Source organism: Podarcis pityusensis (genome assembly GCF_964106645.2).
Source record: "Podarcis pityusensis genome assembly, chromosome: 12".
NCBI classification, from domain to species: Eukaryota; Metazoa; Chordata; class Lepidosauria; order Squamata; family Lacertidae; genus Podarcis; species Podarcis pityusensis.
Window position 1 is genome coordinate 35,261,158 of NC_138037.1, and position 23,809 is coordinate 35,284,966.

General features: G+C 40.7%; 1 protein-coding gene and 1 long non-coding RNA gene across 4 annotated transcripts; one reads left to right on the forward strand and one right to left on the reverse strand.

Moving 5' to 3' along the window:
* The first annotated feature begins 675 nt into the window (after positions 1-675).
* Positions 676-21,888, forward strand: KLHL7 (kelch like family member 7). The gene is made up of 11 exons (XM_080974799.1): positions 676-1,389; positions 3,850-3,952; positions 5,810-5,903; positions 6,150-6,274; positions 6,984-7,159; positions 8,344-8,518; positions 11,322-11,464; positions 13,987-14,227; positions 17,898-18,099; positions 18,566-18,663; positions 19,878-21,888. Exons 1-11 carry the CDS (start codon positions 1,270-1,272, stop codon positions 20,159-20,161), a joined length of 1,761 nt encoding a protein of 586 aa, XP_080830925.1. The 5' UTR covers positions 676-1,269; the 3' UTR covers positions 20,162-21,888.
* LOC308459538 lies at positions 4,175-23,808 on the reverse strand. 3 transcript variants are annotated; one of them, XR_013978090.1, is made up of 7 exons: positions 23,759-23,808; positions 17,727-17,795; positions 13,234-13,275; positions 11,310-11,548; positions 10,832-10,879; positions 10,255-10,424; positions 4,175-4,379 (listed from the first exon to the last, which is right to left on the reverse strand). It is a non-coding gene; the product is annotated as an uncharacterized lncRNA (long non-coding RNA). The 3 variants fall into 3 exon arrangements; XR_013978091.1 differs by lacking the exon at positions 4,175-4,379 and having other exon boundaries at positions 8,418-10,424; XR_013978092.1 differs by lacking the exons at positions 4,175-4,379; positions 10,255-10,424; positions 10,832-10,879; positions 11,310-11,548 and having other exon boundaries at positions 12,278-13,275.
* Between the last annotated feature and the right edge of the window lies 1 nt (position 23,809).

The window sequence follows — 23,809 nt, forward strand, 5'->3', positions numbered from 1 at the left end:
GGAGCTCACCACCGTCAAGTGGATTCAAACTGCCGACCATCTGATCGGCAAGCCCAAGGGGCTCAGTGGTTTAGACCACAGTGCCACCCGCTCCCTCCAAGAAGAAAAGTAGGGTGCTGGGGTGGTTGGAGTTTTAAACCTCTGCTCCCAGCTCAGCCCCTATTGGGGATGCATGTTGCCCTTCCTCCTCCTCCACATCTGGATCACTGTATGCGTTCAGATGATCTGCACGCACTTCTCATGCCGAAGAAGATGGTCCTGGTTTCAACCCCTGCCATTCCCATCTAACGTAAAGGTAAAGGTAAAGGGACCCCTGACCATTAGGTCCAGTCGTGGCCGACTCTGGGGTTGCGTCGCTCATCTCGCTTTATTGGCCAAGGGAGCCGGCATACAGCTTCCGGGTCCTGTGGCCAGCATGACTAAGCAGCTTCTGGCGAACCAGAGCAGCGCATGGAAACGTCGTTTACCTTCCCGCCGGACCGGTACCTATTGATCTACTTGCACTTTGACGTGCTTTTGAACTGCTAGGTTGGCAGGAGCTGGGACCGAGCAACGGGAGCTCACCCCGTCACGGGGATTCGAACTGCCGACCTTCTGATCTGCAAGTCCTAGGCTCTGTGGTTTAACCCACAGCACCATCCACGGGGACAACGGAGCGGAGCCTCCGGCAGGCAGCGCACACCATAGACGGGCCAATGCTTTTCCTGTGTTCTGCCGAGCCACCTCCTTTAAGAAAGAGGCGTAGCTCTACAATCCTGAGTGTTTCTATACTGGGCGACTGAGCGACCCTCCCTTCTCGGGAAGACTCGTGCTCCTCTGACACACTTCAGGGACCAACCTGCCCACATCCACACATGCGCACCTGGCGCCTACCCACAACTCTCCACCTCCTCACGTCCCCCGCTCTCATTGTCTCGGGCAGGTCGTGCGCTTCGGCGTGACGTCACGGCGCGCCGGCTCCTTCTTTGTTTACCTCTCCCACCCGCTGATTCTTCGCCGGCTCCCGAGAAGGGGCGGACTTGTGTTGGCGGACAGCGAGTCCGCGAGCTGCCTCCTGATTGGCCAGGGGAGCCTATATTTGGGGGTGTAGGAAGAGGGCCTGCAACTGCTGGGCGGAGGGAGACCCTTTTTTTTCGCAGAGCGAGGCCGGGGCTGCCGCTTCGCGTTGGCCGTTGGAGCCTGGCTGACTGCCGTTTATGACCGGGCGTCGGTTGGGGAAGCCTTCGGTTCGTCGCCGGCGAGAGGGAGGCGAGGGAAGGGGAAGGGAGCATGGCGGCCTCGGCGTCGGAGAAGAGCAACAAGAAGAAGACGGAGAAGAAACTCGCCGCCCGGGAAGAAGCCAAATTGCTGGCCAGCTTCATGGGGGTCATGAACACCATGAGGAAGCAAGTAAGGCGGGGTGTGGGGTGACCGGCCTCCTAGGGCTCTTTGACCTCTGGGGTCCAATAGGAACATGTTTCTATCTCTCTCTCTCCCCCCCCCCCCATGGTGTTGACCACGAGCCTGGCACCCGGGCATTTGTGAGCCCGGAGGAGTTGTAGGAGAAGAAACCCAGGGCAGGGGGGACACAGCTAACACAAAGTGCTTGGCATTGTTTTGTTGCTGTTTGCAACAGTCCTGTAAAGTAGGCCAGTCAGGACTCCCATATTGCAGAGGTGGAGGAAGGCTGACGAGGCTCACAGATGACGCCTTGCCTAAGAATCAGAATTGTAGAGTTGGAAGGGACCCCAAGGATCATCTACTCCCACCCCCTGCAATGCTGGAATCTCAGCTAAGCGTCTGTGACAGATGGGCATCCAACCTCTCCAAGGAGAGCCCACAAACTCCCGACAGAGGCTTTCACTGACAGATCTTGCTGTCAGGAAAGTTTTTCTGTGTGTTTAGAAGGAATCTCCTTTCTTGTAACTTGACTACCTGATGAGTTCTTGTTAGAGGCGAGATTTGAGAGCAGCATCGGGATTTGTAGTGCAGTCCCTTATATTTGGGCACTACCATGCTGCAATGGATCTCTGGTACACAGAGCAGTTGATGTGAAGCCAAGACCACCTGGTTGCATTATTTGCTCATTTATCTGGTGTAACTCTTTGTTGTTCCACCCACAAGGATGCACTGGGGAAAAATGAGAATATTCCCAACTTCTGTTACCCTGGCAAATGTGTAAACTTAATTCAGATTCATCTTCCTTTATCTCTAGCATATGTCACCCAAGTGGATAGTATTCTAGAGATACAGAAAGGTGATCACAACAGCATAGGACAGGCGTAGGAAAACTCGGCCCTCCAGATGTTTTGGGACTATAGCTCCCATCATCCCTAGCTAACAGGACCAGTGGTCAGGGATGATGGGAGTTGTAGTCCCAAAACATCTGGAGGGCCTAGTTTGCCTGTGCCTGGCATAGGAGTTAATAGCTATCTTTTTTTGCAGGAAAGCTATTACCAGAACAACTGTTAACAGGCTGTAGGGGTTGGAGCGTTACAAATGTTGGCAAGCTGTAGTGGAAATAGTGGTTGGAGGTAACACCTTCACCATCAGCCCCCTTCCAGAAGGTACAAGTTAGTCGTGTGCTGAGTGAAGATGACTAGTGTATGACTATGAAACTGGGGTGAAAACTGCTAGTTCAATCGTGTACTTAACAGATGTGTTTGGGTAGTACCAGTCTACTGATCTATGAGGCTTAATATTTGCCTTGCTAACCTGTGGCTTGTATTCACCTTTTGCTCAGAGTAGACCTATTACAATTAATCCTAAGTAATGGACATTAATTTCAATGGGTCTACACTGAGTTGAATGCAACCAATTTTCTTCATAATCTGCTTTAGTGGTGATTTGTATTGTCATTACTTGCTAGAACTGCCACTGTACCAATTTTAAGATCTATTACATATTTTAGCTCAGTAACAGCTTTGCTCTTGTTCAGTTGCCTTGAGGTGCTTATCTATATTTCAAGTTAAAAATGCTACACACATTGGCTAATATTCTAGCAAATATAAACACTTAAATGGTAGTCTTTCTCCCAAATAGTTGGAGGTCTAAATGGAGACAACTGGAAAATATTAAGTTTCCTTCATTGTCATTTCCACAACAGAGAAAAATAATTGTCAATGTCTTTCTTTTTCTACCTTTAGAAATTAGTTCAGCAGCTTTTAAATGATGACAGAATAATGAGAGCATCCATTAAAGTATACGCAGAGAGTACTTTTTAGGAACCTGGTCTCATTTAAAAGCTACTTAACTAACACATTAGTCACTCTGCTATTTTGGTCTATTGTGGAAATGACAATAAAGAAGCAAATGTTCAAGTTGTTTCTATTTAGACCTCCCATAAGCATTTGGGACAATGAGTGCTATTTTAAGTATGTGTTGCTGGCTACAGTATTAAGCCTGCAATCTTCTACATGCTTACCTGGAAGTAAGCCCTATTAAACTAACTAAGAATTATTTCTGAGTAGATAGGCATAGGTTTACAATGTAGGGTTTGCCAAACTGTATGCAAAAATCTCACATACTTGGAGCTGAAGAGCAGCAAAATTGTAATTGTTCATATTGTAAATGTAATTCAGTTACAAGACCAGAGTTTGAATTCCTGCCGCTATGAAGCTCAATGGATGAACTTGGGCCAGTCATTGCCTCTCAGCCTAACCTACTTCACAGGGTTGTTATGAGGATTAAATGAGGATAAGAAGAAGCACATACATTGCCTTGAGCTCCTTTGAAAAATGGTGATTTTGTCTTCAATAGTGTTTGTTGTACATTTCTGTAGGTTTAGCAAAAAAATAAGACTTTATACACATTTCTCTGAAATTATGAAATATTACATGTTTTGTCATCATTTTGACTTTTTTGTGCTAGAAAACACTCTGTGATGTCATTCTCATGGTCCAGGAAAGGAAGATCCCAGCTCATCGTGTTGTACTTGCTTCAGCAAGTCACTTCTTTAACTTGATGTTTACCAGTAAGTCTTCAGCTACTCAACTTCTACTGGTTTAAATCATCATCATCATCTACTGACCAGCAGTGTTCAAAATTAGCCAGGAGCATTTTGCTACTGGCACAGGTTCAGTTGCGACTATGTGGAGATTTCTGGGCTCCAGGTTGGCGACCGCAATTAAAAAACCTCTGCCTTAGTCCATAATTAATACAATTTCCACTGTGTGTGTTTCTCTTTCTTGCATACTGGGACAAGTGGATTGTTGTAAGAGCAAGCTACAGCCAAGCAGTTAGTTGAAATCATAGAATTGTAGTGTTGGAAGGGACCTCGAGGGTCATTTAGTCCAACCCCCTGGCAGATAAGACATTCCATTGTGGTAACAGCAACCTGCAGTAGACTCAAGGTACCATTTGGCAACAAGCTTATGTACTGAGTTGATAACATTGCGGTCCTGCAAAGAAAGGGAGATTTGGTTTAATAACATATAAGTAGAAACTCTTGAATCTTGTCCAGTTATCTTTACAGTGATATTTCTTCCTTGTCTTTCATCTCTGTTGCTGGACCAACTGTCAGCCTAAGTGCAGTTTAGTAGCACCATGCAGGAGAACAACTTTAAGCCAAACCATGGCTTAGCATGAATATACTGTCTCCCAAGAAGACGATTGCAACCACTTTGCTTCTTCCTAGGCTTTTTAGGTTGGTACAGCAGCTAAGCCAAACCAAGATTTGGCTTAGTGTGTCATCCAACCACTGGATCATAGTTCAGGTCTCTCCTCAATCATGACTTGTAGCCAAAGGACAAGCTTTGGCCACAGATGATGCTTGAGGACAGGTGTTAACAACAGCCCCAGATTCAGACAACACACTTAGCAAAAACATGGCTTAACTGCCACCGCACTGACCTAAAATGTCTAGGGAGGAGTAAAGCATCCGTGGTCTCGGTGGGAGCCAGTATGTATGTGTGGTCACAGTAAGCCACACACTGACTTACCATGTCTTACATGTGAACCAGTGAAGCCACTGATTTTCCACTTGTCTTCCTAAAACTCTCTCTCACATGCAGTCAGTATATAATAAGACTTGCCAAAAATACACCTGTTTCAGAGAGACTGGCATATTTGCGACCTCCAAGCTTAATATTTAAATGTCTTTAAAAATGGGCTCTAGAGGAAAAGAAGGTGTCCTCTTTTTATCTAACTTTAGGTGCAGATGTTTCTAAGGTCAGAACTCATTCATACCACACTAATTCATCTTTTCTAATTAAATGTTTTGGAGAATTTTCCTGTAGAGGTAGAGTTCTGCAGCTTTGTCTGCAATTTGAGAATACCATGGTACTAACTTAAGTGCAGTGCACTGAAGTGTGACTAGGATTAGTATGTTTTTTCTTTTTTAATTTTTACATCAAGGATAGGGAAACCTGTAGTCCTCCAGATATTCTTGGACTGTCTCCCATCAGCCTCAGCTGGCACAGCCAATAGTGAGGGATGATGGGAGTTGTCCAACAGGAAGGCCACAGGTTCCCATTCCTACCTTGTGCTGGGTTGAAATGTATGTAAGACTGGGATGTAGTTTTGTGAGACCAGAAGTTCTTGATACACCTATTCTTAGTGTACTTGTTTTTCTGTAAATAAGATTTCTATAAGTAATGCGGAATTAGGAAAACAGTTGTTAATACATTTAAATCTAGATACCAGCTTGGTCAATTCTAGGTTCTGTTGCTCATTTTGTAACTGATCTCTGCGATTGTCTTGAAGTTCGCTTAACAACTTCCATTGCAACTGTCCCCCCCCCTTAAATTAGAGCAGCAGGTCCTTTGAGATGTGGGTGCAGGGATGGAATTGTTGTTCAGGTTAGATGATGATGTTATGTATCTAATTGCAGCAAATATGATTGAATCAAAGTCTTATGAAGTGGAGTTAAAAGATGCAGAGCCAGATATTATTGAGCAGCTTGTGGAGTTTGCTTATACTGCAAGGTAGGTTTATTTATAACTCTTAATATCTGCCCATCAGATAGCTTCATGTGAAGCCCAGAAAAGCTGTTAAGTGAATTAATGCTATTTTAATCATTTGTTCAACAGGTAGTACTGTATCTGCCTGTAACATACTGTGTTGCTGTTCTAGTGGTTGAAAATCCTAATTTAATCTAGCTATGTGTGTTGTCATGTTCCCAGTTCTTGTTGAAAATGTTTTGGTCATAGTAATGTTGCTACTTTTTTCAGAATTTCCGTAAACAGCAACAATGTCCAGTCATTGTTAGATGCTGCAAATCAATATCAAATTGAACCTGTGAAAAAAATGTGTGTGGACTTCTTAAAAGAGCAAGTTGATGCTTCAAATTGTCTTGGTAAGATGGCACTCTCTATATTGTTTCTAAGAACTCTTGATATATTTCAAAATTGGCACTTTGGGTCCTTGATTATTTCATTTTTAGGACAGTCTTGCTAATGATACATTTCATGTATTCTACTGGAAAACAAGTTTTATGATTTGAAAATGTATTTGTCATGTGTATAGTACTGCTACAGTGCCTGCCACCTCTGATTAGCTTTCAGATAAGCCAGACTGAACTATTGTCTTCTATAGAATGTGACTACTGTTAAAGTCTTTCTTCCAAGTTGCTAACATGACATCATTGTCTCTCTAGTACTTAGAGCATGACAAATTCATAGATTTCATCAATTATGTTACTTCTCAAGATAACTATTTGGGTCATTATTTTTGCCACTGAAGAGAAAAAACTTATATTAAATTATTAATAACATGGTATTTCACATAAAAAAGAAATGGGCAGCATTCTGCTCTGTCAACAGAAACTCTGCGCAAGGGGGCTTCCCCCCTCTACTTCTCCCACGCCTGCCCAGAAACTGGCTGGAGGGAATTGGGATAACCCCCAGAACAGCAAAAGGGTGGGGGCAAGAGTGAGTGTTCCATCTATCAAGCTGCAATGCTTGTGCAGATGTAACATTCGTAAGAGCACAAAGTTTAATTCCAACCAATATGCTTTTTCATGAATTTTAAACATCTTTTCATAATCTTTTACTATCTTGCACTAGGTATAAGTGTGTTAGCAGAGTGTCTTGACTGCCCTGAGCTCAAGGCTACTGCAGATGACTTTATCCACCAGCATTTCACAGAGGTTTACAAGACAGATGAGTTTCTGCAGCTAGATGTTAAACGTGTAACACATCTCCTGAATCAAGACACGCTAACTGTAAGAGCAGAAGATCAGGTGAGGGTCCAGTTTCATAGCTATTTTAGTCTTGCATCTGAAATAAGGCTTTTTTTTAGCTATCTTGCTGTAAATATGCAATCTGTGTGGAAACATTTCCTGTAAAAAGTGGAATGCAAATAATTGCTGGCAGAACTTTTAGTACCTGTATGAGTTTCCAACCAGATTCTCCAGCTTTTCAGGTCTCATCTCCCCATGAAGTCCAATGACTTAATGGAGCAGCCTTCAAAGTGGCATGGGGAGTTGTAATGTGAAAAACAGAAGGGCCTCAAATATAGGAGTGCTTAACTGCATCAAAACTAAAGGATCAGTATTTGATTAATTTTTGGCAGGAAAAAAGGCTGGAACATCAGGTGCTTGAAGTAGGAGTCACTATAGTATCCTATATTTTTTATGAGAAATGCGGTTTAAAAAGTCTCCTCAAGGAAAAATTTGTTCCAAAACAGATTGAGACTTTCTGGCATCTGGTATTTTTTCCTCCTTTTTGCTATTTGTGGTGTTTTCTCAGTTTTGTAGTTGGTTTTCTGTCTCGTTCTTGTATATCATGGTGTAATGTTTGACAGTTGAAGCGACTCTTTCTAAAAACATTGAGAGTAGTTACTATGAAGGACCAAAAGGTATTAGCATAGCTACTACTATATCTGGGATTTTTCCACATTATCTAATTGCTTCAAGAAAGTGTAAACTTTCACTGAAACAAAGTTAGATCCTTTCAGTGTGGTGGATCCCATTTAGTGTGGGGGGACATAAAAATTGTTTCAGTGGCTGAAATATGTTAGAAGTAAAATTTTATTTTCCAGGTAAGTGGCAGCCCTGTGAGTTATTTCACTCCAATTTACACATGCATGTTCACTTTGTAATAATTATCATAAAATAACTTGGTCTATCTTAGTTCAGCTGTTGCTTGTAGTTTCACAACTCTGAATAGTCATGGCTCTGAATTTTTTTATCTCAGGAGATCAGAAGCAGCTTTTAAATTTGGGATTTCTTCTTAGCCATTCCTGAATGAGGGACTTAAACCCATCTAACTGGCAATATAAGGTATAGCAAGTAATTATTTTTAAAAGCCCTTTGAAGATCCTAAATTAGACTTCCTTTTTGTAACAGCTGAGCTATCAATTTCCTGGTTCTATAGATGGCTGCTACTGTAAGTACACAGATGTATTTTTCTTTCTTATTTCTAGGTTTATGATGCTGCCGTCAGGTGGCTGAAGTATGACGAGCCAAACCGTCAGCCTTACATGGTTGACATTCTTGCTAAAGTCAGGTTTCCTTTAATTTCAAAAAATTTCCTCAGTAAAACAGTACAAGCTGAGCCACTTATCCAGGACAACCCTGAGTGCCTCAAAATGGTTATCAGTAAGTTTATCTTCCATGTTGTCTCAACTCTCTGTAAAGTTTTTCTTTAAGAACTGCTTATTCCATTTAAATGCATTTTAACATGTAAATACAAAAGAAAGGTAGGATTAACCCTGTTCTCTCTGTGCCAGGAAGCTGAATCAAAGCTGACTAGTAGCCCTTAATATCGGCATTCTATTTCCTGCAGTTAGAACTATGTCTAATAAATTGCAGACTATGTGAGCTTCATGGTCCTGAGTCTCCCAACTTCAAAAATCTCATTTGTGTGTCACAGCCTTGAACAGTGGATACCAAAATAAGGAAACACCTTGTTATGGGACAGCTTCAAGCAATTATGGGTCACTTCAGAGTTTCATAAAATTATAAGAGCCTGCTGGATCAGACCAGTTGCCCATCTAGTCAAGCATCCTGTTCTCACAGTGGCCAACCAGATGCCTATGGGAAGCCTAACAGCAAGAGCAGTGTCCCCTCCTGCAGTTTCCAGCAACTAGTAGCATACTGCCTCCAATTGTGGAGGCAGAGCATAGCCTTTGTGGTTAGTGATAGCCTTATCCTCCATAAACAACCATAGTTTAAAGCCATCCAAATTGGTCACCATCACTGCTTCCTGTGGGAGTGAAGTCCATAGCATAACAGTGTACTGTGTAAAGAACTACTACTGTCTGTCCTGAATCCTCAGTATTTAGCTTCATTGGTTGTCCATGAGTTTGTGTTATGAGATGGGGGGGGGGACTTATTTGTATCCACTTTCCCCATACCATGGTTCATCTTCTACACTTCTATGTCACCTCTTACTTGCTTTCTCTCTAAACTAGAGGCCCCAATGCTGCAACCTCTCCTCCCAGGGGAGTTGCTCTATCCCCTTGATCACGGTTGCCCTTTTCTGAGTGCAATTGCACCATTGATTTGTATAACAGTAGTTCTGCTGGTGCAGTAGTTTTCCTGGTGCTTGTCGAGTGATACTCTGGGCTCCAAGCACCCATTGAAGCAGGCAGCCCAGCTTGCATGTTGAGCACACTGCTTTATGGAAGTGCATCGTGAGCAACATGCAATCACCAGAAGCCTTCCACATTTGCTATATCAGAAAGATTTTGGGCATCACATGACAGGACAGAATCTCAAAAAAGGATGTGCTCTCCCAAGCCTACATTCCCTGCACTCCTGTCTCAAAGTCTTCAGTGGCTTGGTCATGTCCACAGAATGGAAGATGGCAGGATCCATGCCATCGTGCTCTACAGGGAGCTGGCTTCAGACACCAGGCCCATTGGCAGACCAACTCTGTGTTACAAGAATGACATGAATGATGGCAATATCAATCCCACAGCGTGGAAATCCCTTGGAGATGACCAAGTACCTAGAGACAGTCACGTCAGCACAACCAGTCAGCAACAAAACATGTCTCTCCTGCATCAGTCTCTTACAGCCACAGCAGACATCGTATCTCTCCAACAGTTTGACTTCACCCCTAAGGGCACACTCCTCCATTGTCTCCTGAGATAGATGCCAACAACTACGGTGAACATAGTCCTCCAGTGTTTAAAGGGCTTCACCTATTTTTCAGTTTGCTTTTGAGCGTAATTGAATTCTTTTGTTTGCCCTTTAAACCCTAAATGGTCTGGGACCAGGGAATCTGGAGGACTGCATCTTCCCCATTATATTAATTTAGATTTCCCAAGATCTGACTCCAGTTTTCCCCACCACTTAATAATAGTTGAAGGCCTTCTCTGTGTTGGCACCTTGGTTGTAGAATTCCCTCGGCTACAAGTTCAAGTTTGTTTGTCTTTGTGCCCTTGTGCACTTTTTGTTGCAGCTGGAGTGAAGATGAAGAAAGTGCTCTAGGATTTTTCTGTGATCCGCATGTCCTATTTGGATGAGTGGGGGGATGGCAGCAATGATCCTGGGAATCCTGTACATAGACAAGTATAATCAGCATCTTCCTTCCCCCTTTCCTTCTGTTGATTACTGCAGCCATGGGTTGGTGGCTAGCCAGCATCCATCCACCTTTCACCTAACCCCAGGAAAACACCCCCACCAAATCATCCCACCCTGCTCTTCGCTAAAGTAACTTATTTCAATAAACTGGGCCTCACTTTAAGATGCAAAATAGAAGATACCAGAGTATTCATTACCAAAGGCCACCTTAATACCTGAAAAAAATAGTTATTGGAAGGATCATTATGCCTTTAAAACCAGCTCGTATGTTTCAGATTTCTTAGGCTTCAGATATAATTGGTAAGAACATTAATATCTATACAAAAATAGCCTGAGTAATGACATTTCTCTCAGCTGTTGAAGAACAGTAAACCTACGCACCACCATCTGTGTCTTCAATGCAGATCCGGGCTGCTTCTCAAGTATATGCTAAGTAAAAACAAAGAAAAAGAAGGAAAGATTGGATAAAACCTTTAAGCTGTGTTCTTGTTTAGGTGTAGTGAGAAATATTTTATAGATACTAAGCTTTGATTATTTAAAACATATTGGATGTTGATGTTTCTTCCCAGTGTATTTGATGACATACTCAGTGGCATAATATTCCGAGAGGTTTATTCCATGGTAATCAGTTTGTCTCACTGTACAGTTACTTTATACATATCAGTGAATATAGAAACATGTTTTAAAGACACTTCATCATTTTTTTTGTGGCAGCCTTTTTGTATTTCAGAGGTTGCATGTGATTTTTGAAAAATGGTTAAAAACAGACTTTTATTTTTTCCCTCCTCTTTAATTTTTGTCTATCCTTGCTTTGAAAACAGAGATTTCTCTTAGAATTACATAGAATCATTGTGTATACCTTCTGGTTTAGGTGGCATGAGATACCATCTGCTTTCTCCAGAAGACAGAGAAGAGTTGGTGGATGGCACTCGCCCGCGAAGAAAAAAGCACGATTACCGCATTGCCTTGTTTGGTGGCTCACAGCCGCAGTCATGTCGGTATTTTAATCCAAAGGTAGCTCTGATCTTTCAGAATTTCAACAGATAGTGTGTAGCCGAAAAATTCATCATCTCTTTCATTATATAACCAGTTTCATCACTACAGATATAGATATGAGAATAGATATAAAATTAGTTTGTTCTTGCACTTGTGAGATTTCACAAAACAAGCGTTTTTGTTGTTAAATTGTGGGAGGACGGGTTGTAAGGAACAATGTAATAAGGGATAGCAAGATGATACAGGGAACTTTCTGTAGTGCAGAGCTATTTTGGGGTTTTTGAGGTTTCTATGGCAACTTTAATGTTTCTTACACTTACGTATGGGCTTTCATTGTTGCTAGAAATAGATTTCTATTTTGTATAGTCGTTTATAAATTAAAATCCCCAAATAGTTGATCATTATTAAAGTAACAAATTTGAATCTTGTGAAAACTCACATGGGGAAATGGGGAAAACTGGTCTGAGAGGAAGTATGTCCTCCAAGCCCAATAAATCCCCCTCTTGTGATCATTTCAGCAAATGGAGTAGTCTGTCAGAAGGATGCTTTGTGGGAGTGAAGGCCCCTCTTATTTGAACAACCTAAAAGTGAGCACTAGTTACTTGTTTCATGGCTTTCAGAATCCTTGCTGTGGTGCCTCAGCAATGTCTATTGGGGTGGGAGTTACTGAATTGTCATCTTATGCTTGCTATCTTTTGAAGATGTTCTGTCAGCCTCTGCTAGTGCAAGATGCTGCTGGACTAGAAAGCTATAATGATTATTGACTATATTTTAAAATGTCAGTTTTTTCCTACTCACTGCAATTCAACATATTGGCAGATAAATGCTCTATCAGTTGTTTTAAAATATATTTTCATGTGACTAATTGCACCCAGATTGAGAAAAGCACATGAATAAACATCCCATTGAGATAGTGCAGGTAAACAGAATCTTGTTTAGATGATCATCTTATTTATACCTGAGGTTTTTGATACAACAGGTGATACACAGGTATGCTGGCTCAGGCAATATTATTATGATTATTAATTAAATTTATATACAGCCCGATACCCACAGGTTTCACGGTTCACAAGATAAAATTACAATATAAAAACACAAAATACATAAACAAAATATAAACATAAATAGCTGAATAACCCCATAAAACAGTTAAAAACATTTTTTTAAAAAAAAATTACAATTAAAAAGCAGTTTTAAAGAATGTAGTGTTGTCTTGTACTTTGCCTGTGATATGGCTAGGACCTTACTGCTTTTTGCTGCTTTTTGTAACTATCTGGTTTTTGGAATGTGCATTAATTTCCATTAATTTATCCCAGTTGCTCAAATTTGGCTGTGTTTGTATACATGTTTCAACCCTACTGATGACTCTGCTGGTGTTTTTTGCAGCACCATTTAGTAGTTTATTACAGGTAAACCAATTGAAGGTACATTATATATCATTTGTAGCATGGAGAATGAGTTCTTTGTTGCCATGACAACAAATTTCCCCCGGTTCTATTTTATCTGATTCTATTCCTTAAGATCTGCTATTTTCTTCTAAACACTTTTTTGTATTGTTCTGTTCTCTTTCTTGACTCCATTTATCTATGGAATTTTAAAATCAAGCCAACTTACAATAGCCAGGAGTTTCTGAAAACAGATTCTCAGTTGGTTACTTTTGCCCTCCTCTCCACCCCTATCCTCCAGTTAATTATTGTTGATGCCCCAAATGTAAGGAAGATGTGAAGATAACACATTAATATAATTAATCTCTGCAAACGGGTGTGAAGGAAGTTTTCAATAATTACGTTGTTGTCTGAGCAGTGTGTCCGCTGTAGACAGGATTCCACCTATAATAAAACAGTGGTAAAGACAGTAACAGTGGCCTATTAGATCTAAGCCCCAGGCTTTTCAAAACCCACTGTAATACATGCAAATGAGTTTTCCACCGTTCCGTAAACTCACATTTATTTATTTATTTATTTAAGATACTGTACACCACTTTTCAGGCAGACATCATAAAGCGGTTTGCATAAAACATTAAAATCAAATCTATGCAGTGAAATAGCAAAGACATGCTACAAGGGGAGAAAAAGAATTGTGAAAACTAAAACTCCTGTCAGAGCAAAATAGTTCCTGAATCAGCCTTGTAGTGGCAGTTGGTTGGGAAAGGCCACTTGGAGAATACCAGGAGCTAGATAGCAGACAGCTTTCCAGGCTCTTCTCCACATTGCTTCCCAACATACAAATGTGGTGTACTACTATTATCAAGGTACTGTCCATTTTTATAAAAGCCTAGTGGTTAGAGTGTTGGACTAAGACTAGGGGCATGCAAGTTGAAGTCCTTACTTCATTATAAAGCTTCTATGACTTTGAGAGTCACCATCTGTCAGCCTAAAGTACCCCGCAACATAATTTAGAGGGTAAAATGGACAGGGGGAAGAACCATGTATGCCACACCAGCTTCATTGGACAAATAAATAAATAACAATGGTCTCAGAATTCTGAAGAATTTACACATCGCAGTATTCTCTCCCAAACACCTATCTTTTCTCATACAGGATTACAGCTGGACAGACATCCGGTGTCCCTTTGAAAAGCGGAGGGATGCAGCTTGTGTTTTCTGGGACAACGTGGTTTATATTTTGGGCGGCTCCCAACTTTTTCCTATAAAACGAATGGACTGTTACAATGTTGTGAAAGACAGCTGGTATTCCAAGCTGGGGCCTCCAACACCTCGGGATAGCCTTGCAGCTTGTGCAGCAGAGGGTAAAATATATACATCTGGTGGTTCTGAAGTAGGTAAGACACTCGAAGGGTCTGCTGGTGGGTCTGTAAAGTAGAAGTCGTGTGTGGCACCCAATGTTGTCATTGAATTTTACTTTAGAAAAGAAATGGCACTCACTGCCAAAACTCAGAAGCCATCTTATCCAATGTGGGCCTTAAAACTTAGAGCAAAAAACCAAAAAAATCAGTGAACTGTATCCAACTAAGTTCTACTCTGACTACACTCTTTGAAATTAATGGACCTAAGTTAGTCATGCCCCTGAATTTCAACAGGACTAGTCTTAGTATGACTGGTATTGGATACAACAGTGTATTTTTAGAAGGGATATTTGTCATGTCAGCTTCATTTAGCCACCTAAATCTAGAAATGAAAGTACTGTATATATCTGACATTTATCTGTAACTTACAGCACAACTGGTACAGATAGCAAGAGTTCATGGTTTACCTCACCCCCAGGCTGCAACCCTATGTCCACTTGTATTTTTGTGGGACGGCTCAGAAAATACTACAGTTGGGACATCATAGATAGTGAGCATTTGCAGGGGATAATGAACATGTGTGGGATAGATTAAATGCCCACTAGTTCTCCCCTGCAAATTCATTTCTCCAAGTTTATGAGGCAAACTTGCTTTAATAACGTACATCTCTGGTACAGATCTATTGGACTGTTGCAGCAAGTGAAGCTCAGTCCACCTTTCCTAATGATTTTGCCAGTTTGCGCTCACTATGGGGAGAGTGAGTGTCTACCTTCTGTGGTTCTATCTTTTCTGCCATGTTGAGAGGATTGTGAGAGAAGGTCTCCAACCTTTTCGGTATTTATTCATGTTCAAAAAGGAAAACACCAGTGCTCTGTTATGTGACATTTTTCTATCTAAGAAAGCCAGAGCAGGTAGCAAAGATTCAAGCAACAAAAATAGAATAGCCAAAACCTAAAATACCCAACAGAACACATTCATAGATTTAACATCGGCTAAACAGTAAAGCAGGAGCTGCTTCAGTCTCTTCGATTCCTTAAGTGCTTGCCTGAAAAAAACTGGCTTGGAGCCGAAAGGATAAAACAGAGAATGCCAAGTCAACATCTCTGGAAAGGGTGTTGCAAAGTCTGAACAACAGCACTGAGAGAGGAGTATACTAGATACCCACCTGTTTAATCTCTGATACCAAGGCATTCAGAGCAGGACTGCGAGTAGTGTTATCAGCAAATGGGCAGTTCCATGTGGATTATGCTATTGCTGCAAAGGAAGACTGTTTCCTGAATTGTATATATTTTGAATGCAGATGGCATAGAAAAGATTTTTTTTAAAAGGATTATCAGTATCACAGGAAGGTTGCTTGTATATAGGATCACGTACCTTGGGACTTCTGGGGAGGCGCCTCCGGCAATGGCTGAATTCCTCCGATCCGGAGGAATTTGCTCCGTGAAAAGTAGGGTCTGACCGCCACGGTGAAGGCGGAGACCCATAGAAATCACAGACGGGAGAAGCCTGTGAACCTGGGATTCGGCTGGCACCATTTGCACCCCCCCTACTCGCGGGGAAACCCTGTTTTGGGGATCCAGAGCGACGTGGGGTGAACGGCGCGGTGCTTTGAATCGACCGCTTCTTTCACGGAGTGAAGCCGCATTGCTGTTGTCGGAGAGCGTTGACTTTTTCCTGTGGACAATTGGATTTTAAACGACTACCCGTGAGTAGAACGGAAAATTGGATTATTAAATTTCTTAATTAGGAACTGAAAGCAGGAAGGTTCTAAACAGGAAGTCCACCTCCCATTTTGTAAATAGATTGAAGCAAAGACGTTACAAGCTAAAGTCTTTGAAAGCTTTTGATAAAGGATTAAATTTCTACCGGACAAGAATATATAACCCCTCTTGGAAGCAGGAGAAGAGAGGGGAAGTTTTGGATTTAGTGTGCCTGCAGAAGAGAGTTAAAATTAAATTGCCACTGCTCTGAACCTGGAAAAGGGCTGCCAGATGACGTTCGGGGAATGTTTATTGACAGAACGGATTTGACAGCTAGCTAAAATAAGAAAGGCACTGTCTCCATTGTCCTTTTCTGCGTTTAAAAATGGAGGAAAAAGTAACCGAAAATTGAAACTATTGTTACTTGCTTGAGTTGTGTTTGAAAGAATTGATACAAATGGAGACTGTTTCCCTCTAGAGGGAGCATGTTAAACTGTTACAGGAGTGCATTAGGGAGAGCTCCAGCTGCAAGATAAGATTCTGAAAAATAGAGTCTGACCTTGGATCACTCAAAATGTTGATAGCAGAAGCCATTGTGACTGTATTATACAAGATAAATCATGCGCTGGAACAGCTTCATAAAAAGACAGATGACACGATCTCTAAAATTGACAACTTGGAACAGAATGTGATTAATTTGAATCAAAAAGTGAGTGCTAATACAGAAACAACTCAGGATTGGGTACAGGAACATATCTTGGTTGGACAAATGGTGGAGGAAAAGGAGAAAGCTGATGATGTGAAAATGGTGGAGAAAAAGGAGAAAGCTGATGATGAGAAATTAAAAGTAGTACAAGCGGGATCCTTAATTTCTCAGAAGCAGATTGAGGATTATAAATTGAGGTCTTTCATGAGTGAATCTAGCAAAAGTCAAATTTCGAGGCTAGGATCCCGGCTTGGATTGAAGAAGGAAAGTTGGAAAGAACCCTCTATCCAGGGATTGACTGACTTTTGGGACATAGACTTGGGCTTGGAGGAGTTTGAAGTTTTGGGGGTCGCTAGAGTTGGAGGAATCCTGAAATACGTTCTGAAACACTTTATGGACGTTACTTTTAACTTTGGAAATTTGGCTGAACTGTCCAGAAGGAACAAACGTATTGCTAGGCTGGAGTTTTCCCGAGACTTGCTCCTGAGCATCAAAGAACATGAAGAAGACCTGCAGAAGGGACTTGGAAGAGATTTAAGAGCCTCGGATATTAGGGCACCAGGTTGATGGATTATATGGAACTGACGGAAAGGACTGGCAGAATCCGAAGCCAGGGAGAGGAGATAGTGGAAGATTAATGGAAAATTTAAAGTGTTTATTTAGAAACTTTGTCAAAGTAATGACTGTCAGAAAAACGGTGGAATGATATTTTATGGATTTAGCAGAAATACTATAAGAAGTTGGGTGTATATAAGTAATCAACCGTTAATGGGAAATAAGGTTAAAGAATATGTTATTCTTAAGATGACAGAAAATAGAGAAAGATGGAAAGGATTTGCTGAAACAAGTACTAGAAGCGGGATACAAGAAGGGAGGTGTGAGGAAGTCGAGGAAACAAGGGAATGAAGGATAGAGTATGGAAAAGGAGAGATGCTTTTAAATTGTTTTTGTCTTGCTTTGTTCATGTGTTTAGTTTAATGGGTTTAGGGTGGTTTTGTATTGTTTATACATTGTATTGCTTTTCTCTTTCTTTTTTTTCTTTTTTGTGTTTTTTCTCTTTTCTACTTTTTTGTAACTTTTAAAAGCAATAAATATTTTTTATTTTATTTTTTTAAAAAGGATCACGTACCTTGTTTTGGAAAACATAACCTTAAAACCGTACAGCTTGAAGTGTCATACGAAGCATTCAACTGCTGCACTAGAAGACAAATTACAACAGTGACCTTATTGCAATGTTGCATGTAATTCATAGAATCTCCAAATATTCTCTAAATTGGTTTGCTTGTCTCTTTATTTAAAGGAAATTCTGCATTATATTTGTTTGAATGCTATGATACCAGAACAGAAAGTTGGCACACAAAGCCCAGTATGCTGACTCAGCGATGCAGTCATGGGATGGTAGAGGCAAATGGTCTCATATACGTATGTGGAGGAAGTTTAGGAAACAATGTTTCTGGAAGAGTCTTGAATTCCTGTGAAGTTTATGATCCAGCAACAGAAACGTATGTATTGATTTCAATAAATTTTATTGTGTGTTTAACCATCTACAGGCCAATTACACAAATGCAACTTCTTCTGGAATGCCCTTCCCTGACAGATTTGTGAGGCTCTTTCACTGCTTGCATTAGGAGGGCAGTTAAAACTTTTAAATCAGGTTTTAAAGCCTTTTAGATATTTCAGATGCTGTGAATTTTGTTTGTTGTTAATATTGTTCTACCGTTTATTATGTAATGTATTTTTATAAGGAGCAAGAGCTTTTAAGCAACCAAAATTAGCTTAGATCTGTGCTCCATTTTAACTGACAGTTCCTCTGGCATGCTTTCGCAATAGTGGAACTAAATCATAAGTTAACTATAAATTCCCTTCTCTGCAACTTTGGTATTTACCATACTTGATGGAAAAAGAACTGCTCATGGTATGAAATTGAGTGAACGTGTTTTTAAAATTACATGCTTTAAATATTTTCAGGTGGACAGAGTTGTGTCCGATGCTTGAAGCCCGAAAAAATCATGGACTTGTGTTTGTGAAAGACAAAATATTTGCCGTTGGAGGACAGAATGGCTTAGGTAATTGATAATTTTTATTAAAATCTGCTGTGCCAGAGGTAAGATGTACAAATAATTGTGCCAGCTACAGCTTCTCAAAATGGGCCAGCTTTGGATGGATGTGAGTTTCAAGTCAACTGACTGGTGAAGATTGTTGGACCACCAGCTTAGTGGCAGAATGAGCTGTGTCCTTGCATGTTTTTTAGGGTGGTTAGTGGAAGGAGTCTTGCAGTCATGCCTCACTACAAGAGTGAATATGAGATGTTTGCTGTTTGACCAGACTTGTCCAGACCTGCAGTTTTGCTGTTAATGGTATCACATGTAGAGTATTGTTTAAAAATAAACACTTCTCTACCAGTACACTGTAATTTTACATACTCTCCTATATATGAAAGTCATCTACAAAGCATATATCCATCATGACTGGGATGACCTATAAAGGTAAAGGTAAAGGGACCCCTGACCATTAGGTCCAGTCGTGGCCGACAGTGGGGTTGCAGCGCTCATCTCGCTTTATTGGCCGAGGGAGCTGGCGTACAGCTTCCGGGTCATGTAGCCAGCATGACTAAGCCGCTTCTGGCGAACCAGAGCAGTGCACAGAAACGCCATTTGCCTTCCCACCAGAGCGGTACCTATTTATCTACTTGCACTTTGACGTGCTTTCGAACTGCTAGGTTGGCAGGAGCAGGGACCGAGCAACGGGAGCTCACCCCATCACGGGGATTCGAACCGCCGACCTCTGATCGGCAAGTCCTAGGCTCTGTGGTTTAACCCACAGTGCCACCCGTGTCCGTGGGATTGTCCTATACATAGGGTTAAATACCATTTATATAGAAAATTAAAATAATTTCTCCTTAAAGCAGTGGAAATTGAGACTTTTAAGAGAACAATTCTATACCTACGCACCGCAGAGTAAGTGCCATTGAATTCAATGGCAGTTACTTCTGAGTAGACATTTAGAAGGCTTGCATTGTAAATTTTGAATTATTATCACCCTGCGATAACTTAGATCTTGTTTTCAAACCTTGAATTTTTGTTTCCTTTCCTCAGTTATTAAGTCCCAGATAATTTTAGATGCTAAATTTTTCAAACCATCCTTGCAGCTATTGTTTTTACTTCACCATACTAGAGGAAGTTCAATTTGGGAGGGATTCTGTATCTCAAGTGATCACTATGTTGGAAGTTTGAGAAACTATGGTTGATACTTATCCGTGTGTTTTCTCTTCTCTTTAAAGGTGGCTTAGACAATGTGGAATATTATGACATTAAAGTGAATGAGTGGAAGATGGTCTCTCCCATGCCATGGAAAGGTGTGACTGTAAAATGTGCTGCTGTGGGTTCCATAGTTTATGTCTTAGCAGGCTTTCAGGGTGTAGGTCGTTTGGGGCACATCCTTGAATATAATACTGAAACTGATAAATGGATAGCCAACTCTAAAGTCCGTGCTTTCCCAGTGACCAGCTGTTTAATCTGTGTAGTTGATACTTGCGGAGCAAATGAGGAGACACTAGAAACATGAAGATTTCACGATTGCTACTTATGATGTTTCTGCATTTCAATTTCATCTTGTCAAGATGTCGGTACTACAGAATTTTTTTGGATGAAATCCTTCACTTTATCTCCACTATGTGCATAAGGTGGATTTGCTTGTCAAAGTTTTATTTTTTTGGAAGTAACTCAAGAATCTACAACCCTAGATTGAAGACACATGAAGTTTCCTTAAGATGCATGTGTGCAGTTTTGCCACAAACTCTGCTGTCTAAGTATATTGTGAAATATTCCAACAAGAAATTATTATTTTTTAGTAACCTGCATTTTTCAGAGTTTGAAATAATTAAAATTTTCGGGTAGCAAAAATGAATGAAACAAACCCTATTAGTTGGAGTAACTTTGCTGAAACATCTGTTCTGCAAAGAGATATACTGCATTATTTCAATGCAGGTCCCCCACAGGATGGTATCCAGTTACTGAGTGAAACATATTGTGCTTTCTAACTATTTATGCACCTTCTTCTGGTACTGAGCAGGCTCAGATAACTAGGGGCATATCTTATATGAGCATCCTTCACGCAACTGGAATGGTGACTGGCAACAGGCAATTACTCCCTCCTCTATGTTCTTAATGCCATCTGTGCAAAGCCACAAACCTGTGGTATGTTTCCACTATGTCCTGTCCACCATGTGCATGGGATATGATGCTTTTTCATTAGTGCATCTACTTCCTAAAATATTTACTGTGCAGATGAGGGTACATACTGCACCTCTCTACAGGAGTCCTACCTAGACATACTAGAAGGCAGCTGTTCATTTACAGGAGAAAGTAAATGTGTTGTTAGGAATAGTTGGAGTGTAACTAAACTTGCCCAGGCAATTTCCATTCATTGGTTTTGTCCCTAATTGCAGTCTAATAAGTGTAGGGTAGCCGAAGTAAAACCCAGGAAATAAGTTTGTTTAGAATGTCTGTTCCTTCCAATTCCTTGTTCTCATTGGGGTAGATCAAAATTTATACCATTTTTTACATGCCTGATTTAATACGCAACTGAAGTTCCAAAAACTGCAGTGTGTACTGTAAAAAGATTGACATAAGCTTACATGTGATAAAGTGAACGACTTATGACTTATGCAAAAACACGTTTGGGGTATAGTATGTGCTTTAGGTTGAGAACATCCTATATTATTTAAAGTACATTTTTGTATACTTTGTAATACTGCCTTTAATACTATGTTAAAGTGATACACATACCTGCAGAGTGATGCAAGTCTAAACTATTTTTTCATGCTGGGTCTTTAAAAAAATTCTGAAGCACATTTTTTATATTATGTTTTAAAGTATTTCCCTCCTCAAATCTTTTGCCAAAAATGGAATAATTTGATCAATAAGAAACTTAAATCTAGCAGATGCTAGTTTTAACTTTTTTGTTTTTAAAGGGGGTTCCCATATAGTGCACATTTAACTTCCATCAGTCCAAATATGGACCATCCAGTATGAAAACTCATTTTCCTTAATTCTAGATATATCCCTGTTACGTAACTAGACATTGTGTGACAAAACGGATTCATTGTCAGTTCTTAGTAAATGGACTCGGTGCAACAAGTTTTATTGGACTGTTTTTGTGTATTAACAAATAATGTATTGATAAACCTTGCCTACTGATTACTTTTGCTAAGTTGAAGCAATTTTTTTGGAAACATACCTCAGTGAGGCTTGTTGTCAGTAAACTTTGTTAAATAAATATGTTTTTCTTAAGGTGGTCATGAAGTGTTCATTTAATAGTCCATGTTAACATATGTGAAGAGACTTTATTTCCATAACCTGGACTAAGAAAAGATCTGTCAAATTTAATTTGGCTGGGAAGAGCCAGAAAGTTCCAGCCCTTTCCCAATTGTATTATTCATTCAAGGAAAAACTCGTTCTAATATGGGAGTCCATATTAAAAGACAGAAAAGAAATCTAAGCAAATTTTATGAATACACAAGTAGAGGAAGAAACTCTTTGTAGGGCTGACAATGAAGTAGTACATAGAATAGAATAAGGAATAGAATACTTGACAAGAGTGTCTGCTTTCAAATAGACCTGCCTGTACATTAAGATTGATGTGGAATGCTGCCTTGACTGTGCCACATCTGCCTGAAATTCAATATGTGCTGACACGGAAAAAAGGATTCTTGTTACAAGTGCCTTGAATTCACTTGCTTCTCAAATACAAGTGGCACCAACTCTTGGTACCAGTTGAAGAGTAGTTCACCCAGGTGTTTGGGTAAATCTGCTGCCTATGATGATTTTATTGGTTTTTGCATATTTTATTCCGCTGTTCTATTATGTATTTTTAATTTAACCTGCTTTTGAATTTTAGTAACAGTAAAAAAATACATTAAATAAAAAAACCTAGAACTTAGGCGCAAACACCTATCTGTGGGTGCTCTTATTGTACACTTTTCTCATTTAACAACCTTTTTGAATGCTGCCAATAGAGTTGTGAGGAATAGAAATCAAGGTGTATGAAAGTTACTTTCGAGTGCGTGTTAGCATTGGAAGTAGTAGATATGGACGCCAACTACCAGTGCACATTGCTTTTCATTAAGGTTAATCTCTGCTATTTCATACCGCTGTTCTTTGACAGCTGAAGGCATGGTTTGAAAAAGGCACCTATCTAAACTAGTGCAAGTTAAGAAGTAGAGGGGTAGATATCGATAAATTAAACCTAGAACAACAGACACTGCTCTTTGGACATTTGTTAAGTGATTGCTGCTGGGAAATGGTTCCTATCATTTGGAGTCTCCAAAGAAGAAAAAGCAAGTAAAGACAAGGTACAACTTTAAGAGAAAGAGAACCACATTGACACACTCACATCTCTATTTGGATTTAGAGTCAAAATAAAACGACAAAATGTTTATGTATAGTCTTATTTCTATATTCAGGGCTCTTAATGTGAACTTAGTCACACGTGATCTTTGGACGAAGGGTGGCATATAAATTTAATAGTAAGAACCACCCTACTGCCTTGGCATAAAAGGCTCATCTAGTAACTGGCAATAGCCACTGTGGGAATCCTAAGTAGTCCCATGGGCATAGCCAAGATTTATGTTGGGGTGGCAGGCTTTACGTTAGTGTGGCTGAACCTCAGTTATTTCGTATTTTTTATTGATTTACTTGATTTGGGGGCGGCACCTAACCCCCTTGGCTACACTCATGAGTAGTTGCTTTCCAAAACCCCATAGCTGCCACACAAAGCAAATAGCCTTTGTGGGCTTTTGCTCCCCAGGAACTAGCATTCAGAGACTTAAGCGTCCCCTGAACCTGGAAAGTCACCATCAGGAGGAGAGTTAAGGGTGAGGGTGGAGGAATAAAACAAAAAGACACCTGTTCATGTGTTTTTCCTAGCTAACCCTGCAAGCATTTTGGGGCTGACAGTGCACTATGACGTATAGCGCTTGCCAAATTTTCTGTCATACACAGACTCTTAGCTCATCTGACGATGTCGGCTCCACGAAAGCTGACGGGATTTGCCATCACTTAGCGCGGCGCTACCGTGCTGCCTGCGGTCTTAACCCGCCGCCGCTTCCTCTTAGGAGAAGAAACCCCCACCGAATTCAACAGCGCCCGTTGCTGAGCAGACCTGGGCAGGAGGACGGCGCTGCCGCACGTCGTCGTCTCTGGAAAGTAACGG

Bases quoted from the DNA above. Each gene is read 5' to 3' on its own strand.
- KLHL7 (XM_080974799.1), top strand. From the start codon at position 1,270: ATGGCGGCCTCGGCGTCGGAGAAGAGCAACAAGAAGAAGACGGAGAAG. The intron at 5,904-6,149 runs GTAGGTTTATTT...TACTTTTTTCAG, and splicing joins GAGTTTGCTTATACTGCAAG to AATTTCCGTAAACAGCAACA. The intron at 14,228-17,897 runs GTAAGACACTCG...CTTTATTTAAAG, and splicing joins ATCTGGTGGTTCTGAAGTAG to GAAATTCTGCATTATATTTG.